This window comes from Garra rufa, chromosome 4 (genome assembly GCF_049309525.1).
Source record: "Garra rufa chromosome 4, GarRuf1.0, whole genome shotgun sequence".
Lineage (NCBI taxonomy): Eukaryota > Metazoa > Chordata > Actinopteri > Cypriniformes > Cyprinidae > Garra > Garra rufa.
The window spans coordinates 31,861,494-31,873,566 of record NC_133364.1 but is presented as its reverse complement, the minus strand read 5'-3'; the positions used below and the strand labels follow the sequence as shown (position 1 = coordinate 31,873,566).

The following is a 12,073-nucleotide window of genomic DNA, read 5'->3' as shown; positions in this document are numbered from 1 at the left end:
CTACCCTTCTTTCAGTTCCCTCCCTTACCCATTGTGCATATCCTGTCGCCTGGCAACCGTGACAGCGTTCGGTCTGCTCCTTAGTCCCTAAAAGCGTTAAAAACACCTTCAATCACTAACAAGAAATTAGCTGTGTGTAAGGGAATATTGACACAGGCAGTAAGAAAGAAGCTAGTTTACGAAAGTGATGTTTTTTTAACATATAAACGTACAAATGTAAAAAAAAAAAATGCTTAACGCTAAAACCAAAGGCCTAACTAGACAACCGCTGTAAAAAAATATATTTTTTGAAACGCCAGTTTTTTAAAAACTTACATCGAAAAGCATATTCCTCTACCGCTCGCATCGTCTGCCATTATTTGAAAATTCTGGAAGCACTCTGCCGAAAGGAATTATGGGATAGGTAGGACGGGAAAGGATCCACCAGACCCATCCTTACAATTCGGGGAAAAGGAGGATGTATTTGTTGGCTGCATTTGAAGGATCCTACGAATTTGGACAGCCTTCGTCACGGCGCTGTGACGTACCATCCTTCAAATGAGTCCTCCGAAAGATGTAGACTCTGAATTTAGACACAGCCAATGAGCGTTAGATTTTCCTTCCGTAAAACCTGTAGTTTCCTGGTGCATTTGTATTTAAATTGTTAAATGCACTGCAGCGCAGGGGTTAATTGGTGTTGCTGCTGGAGTCGCTGCTCGGGATGGAGATGTTACGATCGTCATATAAAGGCTTGAATTTGTGTCTGTTCCTCACAATCTTATGAATTCTGAAGATCTGGATTACAGCGTACAAATAAAATTGTTTCATTTTATGATTATGATGCGTGTTCGGTGTATTTTATGGTTTTATATTGTTAGTCACAGCATGTCGGAGAAAACGCCTTTTGTGTCCCACCACGGCAAACAAAGTTAATATTACTTGAATGGTTAAACGATTGCAGAAATGTCATTTATTTTAATGGTTTGAAGTGTAGTCTTGTTTAACATTTTGTAGACCTTAACATGCTAAAAATACATAAGTATTTGTAAATTTAGATGCTGTAAATACGTCAGTATTGTATGTTTTAGTGTCTGGAAAAACGTAAGTAAATGTACGTTTTGTAGAATCACATTTTATGTAAATACATACGAATTATCATGAGATCACGTTGCATATAGACATGTTGGTGAGGGGTTAACATGTTTTTCACTTTAAAATAATGGGCCAGATCACTAGTAGTTCATGCAGACTGACAAGGTAACACTTGAGTTATTTTTGAGGGGTTAACATATTTTTCACTTTAAAATAATGGGCCAGATCACTAGTAGTTCATGCGGACTGACAAGGTAACACTTGAGGTATTATTGAGGGGTTAAGATGGATTTTGCAAGTAATTTACAATAAACTTTTTTTTAACATATTTTATATGACATACTGTACAGTCATGCATTTCTTTGAAGCACTATACTGATATTCTAACAGACATTGTAATGTGGAAAATGTTGTGTTTGTGCTTAACAAAATAAATGCAGTTAATGTCTTCTTTACGGAAGCAAAAGAACATATTTACTATCATACTAAAGAGAAGCCTGCCCCAGAATACTAACAAAACAAAAAAAAAAAAACAACAACATTGAACTAAATGCAGCTCATAATAGTGAAATAATCCAATCATGAGAATGCAATCATTGCTGGCATTACATCCTAATTTAATAAATTATATGTTTGTTTGAAATGAACAGAGGACACATCCATGCATAATTTTGTTAGAGTCACAATTTCAACCAGTACTTCAACTGTTGATGGTGGTGGTTTTCATAAATTAGTTTGCACAAAGAACCTAATTGTTCATTTTATAAATGTTACTGTTGTGATAGTTAATTAGTTATTCTTTATGAATTGGTCACAGTTCACAAGTAGTTCTCAATGACAATTTTTTCTTTAGTAATTATCAAATACCTAATAAGGGACTACCTTTGTCCAAAATTACCTACTGCTTAGTTAATCTTGCTTCTATATTAGTTAATAGTATTAAGTTAAGTGTTAATGTAGAACTACCTATTACTTCTTGCATAGTTACTTGTTAACAACGGCCCATTATTCTAAAGTGTTACCGTATAATCTTTTATGCCTTTATTTAGATACAGATACAGTGTATGTTAACATGTTATCAAGGTGGGTTGGTGAGTTTTTGGGGGGGGTTTTTTGGACGATGTCATTTTTATAGGATCTTACTCGCATTTGTACAAATTTAAATACGAGTATACTCATCAGACATGCGTTTAAATAATGTTTTCATCTCATAGTTGTCTGTAACAACAGTTAATAGTGCAACTATTACTGAATAGGATTTACACAGGACACAAAACGTGCCCCATCAGATAACCATTTAAGTAATGTGCCCATCAAAACTGCATAGATTTCCATATCAATATCTGCCTAATGTAAGTGTCTTCTCTGGGCACCGCTTTGTCCATTGTGCGTTTTTATGGCTTTGTACTGCGCCTGCAATTTCATCAACTTACCTTGAACTGGATATTTAGCTTAGCGAGTTCAGCAACGATGTATTTTATCACGTCTTCGTTTCTGCAGACGCCTTCAAACTGGCGTTGTACATTGTCCTTGGCCCAAATAGAAGAGCCCTGGTATCTTCCACAGATCAGTACTGACGATTCTACATTTTAAGTTTTTCAGTTCTTAGCAAGACGTAACACAGCGAAATGCGCATCTTACTGAAGACACACTTTTACCTGACTGCACGCTTACAAGAACTTTGCATAAACTCCACCTTTCACTTTGACCAAACCTCAAGCCCCAGCTGGCCCGCTTTGGCCCAAGGTTTTCGTAGGGCCGAATAACCCGGGCCATTGGCCCTGAGGAAGCACCGATGAGGCACGATCAGGCCCCGGAAGTGACAGTGGAAACGCGACTGGCCCTGGCACGCACTAGCACGCCCGCTTTTGGCCCGACAGTGGAAACGCAGCTACTCTGACCTCCCTCCCCCACTTGGGACATTCAGACCACCTTTCTTTGTTCCTCACCCCCAAATACTCACCCCTCATCAACCGTGTGATGCTATCGGTGAAGACCATCAAAGTGTGGCCAGCAGGGGTAGACTTCACACTCCAGGACAGGTTTATACATACGGACTGGATTATGTTTGCTTCTCAGGCCACCTGTGGCTAAGAACGGACATAGACAGCTACACCTCCTCTGTTCTGGAATACATCAACACTTCCATAGACAGTGTTACAACCCAGAAGCAGATTAGAAGCAAATTAGAAGCCATGGATGAAAAAGGAGGTGCGTCTCCTGCTGAAAGCATGCAACACCGCCTTTAGATCACGTGATGCACAGCCCTACAGCACTTCCAGTCAATAAAGAAACTGCCACTAAAATTGCTTTCTCAACTGACCACTCACCCATCACACTAGCCTCCTCAGATGTCCACACCACACTGAGCCGGATCAATGCGCGCAAGGCTGCTGGACCAGACGGTATCCCTGGGCGCGTAGTGAGGGCGTGTGTAGAGCAGCTCGCTGGGGTATTCACAGACATTTTTAACATGTCCCTTGCCCAAGCTGCTGTACCGTACAGCTGTACTGTATTGCTGCATGATAGAAAGCATCTTAACAAACTGTGTCGCAGTCTGGTACGGAAGCTACTCTGTTGCTGAGCGTAAGGCACATCAGCGGGTGGTGAAAACTGCCCAGCACATTATAGGGACTCCACTTCCAACCATTGAGGACATTCAGAAGAAACACTGTCTGCGTCGAGCACGCAGTATTCTAAAGGATTCCTCTCCCCCTCCTCACAAATTGTTTTCTCTCCTGCCTTCCAGTAGGTGCTTCAGATATCCCAGGACTAGAATCAGCAGACTGAGGAACAGTTTCTTTCCTAGAGCTGTCTCTTTACTGAACTCTGCCCCCTCACCAAGCACTCCATACACTCTCACCATTACCATTGCACTATTTAATATTCATTGCACTACACTTAAAATACTCATTTGTAAATGCACATATCCACTGACAATACATTTGTAAATTTCTGATTATATATACATGTCCATTTGTAAATTCCTGTTTATAGAAAATAGCAACATGTACATTATGTTCATATCTATATGCAAATTCCTGATGACAGTTAATAACTTGTATATAATGTTCATCTATTTGTAAGCTCTGCTTATAGTTAATAGCAACCTGTATATTATGCTCACAGTACATCTATCTGTACATATTACCCATAGTTCTCCCTGCACTTATCCCCTTTAAAATGCATTCATAACTTAAACCTTTATCCATGCACTTGCTGCTATTGCACTCCTGGTTAGACCTAAACTGCATTTTGTTGCCTTGTACTTGTACATGTACATGTGTAATGACAATAAAGTTGAATCTAATGTAATCTAATCTAATATAAGAACACTATTACACTGTAGTTATACCTCCAGCTCATTATTATTTACTTTATGCTAATTTGAATTTCAGATCTCTTTTCTATCATTTAAGCACTGATGCAATTATTATTACACATATTTGTGAATGAGTGAATTAGGGGTGACATTGCGCCACGACATGGATTTTCTAATACCGTCAATACCGTAATAAACTAATTATGTGCCTTGAACGGCTGCATTTACATCAATAATAGCTCATTCTAAATAATAAGGCATTAAATTTTCTTCAAACATTCAGTTGTGGTCTGAATACCTGTCCGTATACTATATATCTTGTTGTAAATAAAAAAGTAAAACATATTCATATCAGCTTTGCAGGTGGTAGGTAAAAGGTGAGTGGCCATTAAACGACTGGTGAAACATTGTGAAGAAAGGTCGGGTCTGTAGCCTATACCAGGGGTGGAGTGGCAATCGGGACGACTGGGACTCCGTATTTTTTTCTTATTGGCGCACCCGCAAATATTTTAATATTGTACATGATTTTCGCACTTTCAATATGCAGGGTATAGAAATCGCTTTTAAATGAGTGCTTGCGCTGTTTACTTTTACTTTCGATTTTGCGATAATGCACACTCTGTGTAAAGGGAGCAGCACATCTTTTAATAGATATTTGCCAGTGAGTACAAGATTGCAGCAAATCCTCCAGTCTATTTTTGTCATCTCTCTTTACTTTCGACCCGTGATCATTCAAATCTAAAGGTCATTGTACACCGAGTCCGATTTTCGTATGCGTTTTTTTTTTTTTTTTTTTTTAGTTTTCTCATATTCGCCATCCTTATCAAAATGCTTATTATGGATGCGAAAATGGACGAAAATTTCGTACTCATGTATGCAATGACATTAACTCCAGCGGTTTTTGCCCACAGAATTGGTCTACTTTTAAACTGTTGCCATGGGTTGATTTCCCCTAGTTATTTAAAAGTTTTAAATATTGCAGAAATGAAATTTCAAAAAAAAATATTTTTTGTTTTGTTGCACACTGTTAAGTAAGATCTTTAGGTTTTTTGCAAAATAAATATGTTGAGAATGCATAATACTCTCCCATGTCTCTTTTTGATAAGGATACCTACCATTTATTTATTATATTATAAAAATATTAACTTTATTCACATACTAAAGGGACAGGACAGGCTACTCCTCCCAAAATGTACCAAAAAAAAAAGTAATACCGTGATATTATACCGTCACCGTTCAAAAGCTGAAAAATACAGTGATATTAATTTTAGGTCATATCGCCCACCCCTAGAGTGAATGTAAAAGTCAAACCTCAGTATGTTTAGTTGACAGTGTGAACTCTTCAGTGCAGCAGACAGCAGTTTGACTCCTGAATCCCGGAAGTCATTGTTACTGAGGTCAATCTCTCTCAGACAGGAGTTTGATGGTTGGAGAGCTGAAGACAAACTTTTATAGTGCTGATCAGAGAGACCACATCCAGCAAGTCTATAACAGAGGATTACATGTTTTCTGTATATGACAACGTGCATGACTTCAACTCTGTCACCACCTCCATTCTCCATTCACCAATTTATGGTGGATTTAAAGATAGCTAGCAATGTACTTGGTACTGCCCAAAATACTGGGTATGAAGAAACAAGACCAAAGTAATAGAAGTTATTGAAGGCAGTTTTTTTTTTTTTTTGCTTTTATGTTGCTTAAACAAGTTGGTGATAAACTGAAACAATTTTCTGTCAAATTAAACAAGAAAATCCATTAGTACCAGTTCCACTTTGTATTTGTTTTATGAAGTTTGCATATGATGGACGCTTTACTATCACATAAAGCCATGGGAGACCATTTATGTATGGCAGTAAAGAATGGCAGTGATGGCTGGCAGGTCACATGATAATGACAACATGATGAATGTAGTGTTTCCAGATTCCAGTCATACTACCCACATCCATACTATACAGAACATACTTCTTTAGCATTTGTGAAGTAATTACTTGTTCAAAATAAGTACCTACTCAAGACAGTATGCAATTTCAGATGCAGCCTAAGTATCCCAGGCAGTGGAGCATGCAAATGGGATGGGCAGTAACCAAGCATTTTTACTTTATTACTGTACTTAATTATATTTTTCAAGTATTTGTACTTTACTGGAGTAATTTTATTTTGAGTAACCTTAACTACATTCCAAAGTGTAATGCTTTTGAATTAAAAATTATATTTCATTACACGTATCTGTACTTTTACTCAAGTACTTGATTTGTGTACTTCATCCAACACTGGAGGAAATGCATACTGGAGGAAAGGAACAGCTCAATAGTGGAACTCATCATCCTCATCACTGCTGCTATTAAACTCATTAAAGGGTTACTGTGTAAATAGTCTATGCCAACAAGACTTGAATAGACTCTCAATGTAATGAACAGAAAATTTGTCTTTAGATTTGTGTTAGATGAATATAAATAGTTATGAGTTGACTGTACCTGAAATCAAACTAATTAGATTTTAACATAATTGAATACTCACAGAGCTTTTCTGCAGTTTATCACAGCTGGTATCAGTCTCCTTCTTCCCTTGTCTGACGTGTTGTATTTCATAAGATCAATCTCATCCACCACCTCATCTGACATCTGAAGCATGTAAGCTATTGCTGAGCAGTGAGCTGGGGACAGTTTATTCTCTGAGTGTTTGTTTGATTTCACAAAGTCCTGAATTTCTTGGTACAGTGTCTGATCTTTCACTTCTAACAGACAGAGGAACAGATTGATAGATCTGTCAGCTGAGAGACTGTCATTTGTCTTGATTTCATCTTTAATGTACTGTGTGGCTTCTCTGATGGTCTCTGAGCTGCTTTATGTTTGTGTCAGTAGATCCTGTAGGAGATTTTGATTATACTCCATTGAAATACCCAGCAGGAACCTCAGAAAAAGATCCAGGTGCCCATTTTCACTCTGAAGAGTTTGGTCAACTGCTGATGTTAGTAATCCATACAGAGATAAATCATCAAACATGTGCTTATTATAGTCACAGTCATTTTCAGAGTCATGATTATATTTATATTTTTCACCGAACAATTTTAGGAACTCTTTGTTCTTGACAACATGGGAGTAAAACACATAGAAAGCAGCTAGAAACTCCTGAAAGCTTAGATGAATGAAGCTGTAGACTTTCCTCTGATTAATAACAGATTCCTCCCTAAAGATCTCAGTGCAAATTCCAGAATACACTGAGGCGTAAGTTACATCTATGCTGCTCTCAATCAGGTCCTCCTCATAGAACATCACATTGCCCTTCAACAGCTGTTTGTAAGCTAGTTCAGACAGTTTTACAATCACTTCTCTGTTAGACTGCAGGAATTTCTCTGGACCTCTGTCTTCATACTTTGGATTCTTAATGTTGATCTGAGTAAGCAGGAAGTGGATGTACATTTCAGTCAAAGTTTGAGGGATTTCTGCACTCAGATCTTGTTTCAGAATGTTTTGAAGCACAGTGGATGAGATCCAGCAGAAGACGGGTATGTGGCACATGATGTGGAGGCTTCTTGCTCTTCTAATGTGTGAGATGATTTTGGTGGCTTGGCACTCATCACTGATTCTCTTCTTGAAATATTCCTCCTTTTGAGGCTCATCAAATCCCTGGATTTCTGTCAGACGGTCGATGTACTTAGAGGGGATTTGATTGGCTGCTGCTGGTCTGGAGGTGATCCATATAAGAGCAGAGGGAAGCAGCTCTCCTTTCATGAGATTTGACATCAACACACTCACTGATGAAGTCTCGGTCGCATCACAAACTTTCTGAGCATCTGAGAACATCAGTGTGATTCTGCTTTCATCCAAACCGTCAAAGATGAAAACAACTTTACACTCCTTATAAATTTTTGATTCCAGATCATGAAGTTCAGGATGGAAGTCCAGCAGAAGCCTGTGAAGAGTGTACTGATGATCTCCAATCAAGTTCAGCTCTCGAAATGGAAGCACAAACATGAAATCTATATCCTGATTAGCTTTTCCCTCTGCCCAGTCCAAAATGAACTTCTGCACAGAGACAGTTTTTCCAATTCCAGCAATGCCTTTAGTAAGAACAGTCTTGATTTGGACTTCCTCCTCACATCCTGGTTCAGGTGAGGGTTTGAAGATGTCATTGCAGTTGATTGAGGTGTCTTGTGCATGTTGTGTTCTGTGTGTTTTCTCCATCTGTAAAACCTCATGTTCTTCATTCACTCCTTCACCCTCTCCCTCTATGATGTAAAGCTGTGTGTAGATCCTGTTCAGGAGAGTTTGAGTCTTTTGTAGTTTGCTTCCCTCAACAAAGCTCTCATACTTGTTCTTCATGCTGGTTTTGTGTTGGTCTTTGACTCTCTGTAGCTTATCATCAGCTGGTTGATGAAAATCTTGCAACGGGTCTCCAGTCTGATCATCTCTATCAACACAGCAGAAAGAGGAACAACAACAAAAAGAAAGAATATGAATGATTAAAAATGTCTTTTACTAAAACTAAATTTTATTGTCCTCAAAATGAGAATGACACTGTCACAGAGGTTGCAAAGAGGAGAACTGAGGTAACAGTCTATCTGAAAAAAGGCACTTAGGGGCATGAAAATGAATGTAAACTAAACAATACATTGACAAGCAACTGCACTAAACAGGAGAATACAAATGGAGAGTAAATGGGTGATAAAATAAGGAAAAAGTCAGTATAATAACTAGGGGTGGGCATAGATTAATTTTTTTAATCTAGATTAATCTAGATTAAATCTTGGAATTAATCTAGATTAATCTAGATTAAAATGGCTAATTTGAATTCTGCTGAAGGCATTCAGAATATGTGTGCTACCCAAATAATGACTTAAAGTCTGGATCATAAAGCTCATAAAGCTGTTCTATGATAATTTGTTGATGAAAATAAATTATGTTCAATTAGATGTACTTGTGTTTACTAACTAACTAACAATGAAATTATTTTTTCTACCTAGTTTTTTTAACGTCAACACCTACCCAACCCATTACATGTTACACCGTGCTTTTATTTTGACAGGTTGCCGTGAAGTTTCTGTGTCATACAGTATGATATGATGCTAGTTTTCTCAAATGAAACGGTAAAAATGACACTCACAGCAGTTTGGGAGATGAGTTTATCTGTTCATGTGAGATGAAAATGCCAAAAATGACCGGGAGCGTCACGTGTGTTTCAGTATACGTGTAGTAAAAGCTCGTCTCCGCAATGCATACATACAGCTAGGCAAACGGAACATATCGGATTCATATTAAAACGGTCTTTTTGCATTTCAGTTTTCACATACACTATCCATATCGCGATTTGAATTAAGTGACTGACCAACATTTGATTTATGAATCCAAAAAACGACGAATTTACGTGGCATTTCGCTATAGTAGATTCGGTTTATATGAATGGAGGACGACGCGATCCCGTCTGTGTTTTGGTGGAGGAGACTTAAACGCGCAACCATATTCTTCGGTATACATCCGCGTTAAACTATCAAGGTGAAAGTCACCATAGCTTGCGTAGTTTAGACCCAGCTCCCAACCCAAATTTGAGAATAGATTAACGGCGATATTTTTTTTATCGCACGATAAGAGTTTCACGTTAACGCAGCACGTTAACGCCGATAACGGCCCACCACTAATAATAACCAAGGACACTGGGACTAAACACATGTAATAAAACCGAACTGTAAACTAAACTACACAGACACTATGTGACAGAAATATTGCAGAAAAATGGAGGAGAATATAGTTTCACCTAGGGTTAAACTGCACAATTCCATCACACAGATTAGGAGGCTGCTCTATGGATTCCTCACTCTTCATAGACACAAAGCTGGGCTCTGGAGATGCTGCTCTCTTGTTCTGGTAGTGAACAACATATGATGCATATGATATGTTTCTGACAATCATTTTCACAAACATACACAGACTGTTTTAAAAGTTAAAATAATGACCTAATCTGCTGGGTTACAGTGCATAACATACAAGTTGGGCTACTTAAACAACATATTTTCATAGGATAGTTTTCATAAATTCAAACTCAAAGCAGCATTCTTGGCAACTATTTTTTCTCACAACATCATGTCCTAAAGATACACACATGAGAAAACTTTAGATGATATGTTATAAAACTCTCGATTATTGAACTTACTGTGATGTGATGTTTTCAAAGGCGATCTCAAGAAACTTACCATTTTGCACTGTCCTTGTCTCCTTCTGCTGATGGTATGCTTTTTTTTCCTACAGAGGGTGTGATTATGCAGGTTTTGGCAAGTCAAGTTGTGATGGGTGTGTTTTACTTAACCCTTTAACTGTCACCCCCCATTTTTAAACAGCCGTAAAAGTGCACTATCCAAACTTAAATTCATAAACGCATTTGAATACAGATCTAAGTTCTTTTTTTAAAGAATACATTCAGCAGATTATTGCAAAAGTGGAATAATTTCAAAATATTAAAGTATCAAAAGTTTATAGAAATGTAAATTTGCTGTAAAAAAAATGTACTGGTCTTATTTTTTTAATATAAATAAATATTTAGCATAACAGGTTTTACTCTAAAATTACAAAAAAATTAAAGCCTTACTTCTAAATAAGTTATGTTCTAAATTGGATGTTGATATGAAAAATTCGAGGTTCCTGAGATTAAACTCATTGATTTTTAATGCATTACAAATGTTACAAATGTCTAAACTTCTCTGTCAATATTGCTTCTATCTCAAAATAACTTGAGACTCTGACCTTTCCAATTATGTTTTCTTGTCAAGATTACAAAAAGTTTTAATTGTAAAAGACCATAATGCTTTTTGTAATACGACACTTGGCACCACCCACTAAGATGGCTAAAGATTTTAAAGTACCATTTACATGGTAATGCAATTTCCGACATCAAACTGTTTTTTTACAGGATGAATGGGCTTCTAAGCCCATATCCATATTTGCTCCTTTTGAAACTATTCTAAGTGAAATGTTAAATCTAGAAGGTTTAAGTTAAGACAAAAAAGCTCAGAAACTTTTTTTTATTATTATTTAAATAATTGTAATTAAAAAATTTATATTTTATATTATTCTGTCTGCTCATGACTTTAAACATGGAATGCTGACAGGTAGCATTTTAAACACAAGATAAAGATATATCTAAAATGCAGCAGAACTTGTTATCTAACTGAAAGCCTAAATGGCTTTGAATTCTGAACTACTGTTTTAAAATGATTAAAGTCCAGTGTGATATTGACCTAAAGTGTGTTGAATCATGATACCGAGTGTGAACTTACCTTTCATAGCTCGTCTCCGCTTGTCCCCTGCACTCCGAAATCTGGCGTTAGTTAGCCGATGCTAACAACAGGTTGTCGATGAGGGTGAATCGGTCATCGGACTAGCCATGTAAATAAATCACTGTTTTACACCATTTACGAGGCACAAAGTAGCTCCACACTTCATTGGTAGACTTCCAAGGGCCCTGACACTTAAAACGAGACATTGAGAACTTTGAAAAACCACTGGTAGTTTATTTACAAGAAGATTTATACAGACAATACCTTCAGGAAATTTACCGTTCGCCGCCATCTTGAATTTAGTCACGATAAGTCGAGTGACGAGCAGGAAGGAACTTATCTGGTTATCAACTTATCAGGTTGAAGTTTCCTTCCTGCTTGTCACTTGACTTATCGTGACCAATGAAGTGTGG

General features: G+C 37.4%; 1 protein-coding gene across 1 annotated transcript; it reads right to left on the bottom strand.

Moving 5' to 3' along the window:
* Window positions 1–5,739: 5,739 nt before the first annotated feature.
* On the bottom strand, window positions 5,740–10,299 carry LOC141332879 (protein NLRC3-like). Its single transcript, XM_073837841.1, has 3 exons — window positions 10,145–10,299; window positions 6,911–8,803; window positions 5,740–5,878 (listed from the first exon to the last, which is right to left on the bottom strand). Exons 1-2 carry the CDS (start codon window positions 10,297–10,299, stop codon window positions 7,237–7,239), a joined length of 1,722 nt encoding a protein of 573 aa, XP_073693942.1. The 3' UTR covers window positions 5,740–5,878; window positions 6,911–7,236.
* Between the last annotated feature and the right edge of the window lie 1,774 nt (window positions 10,300–12,073).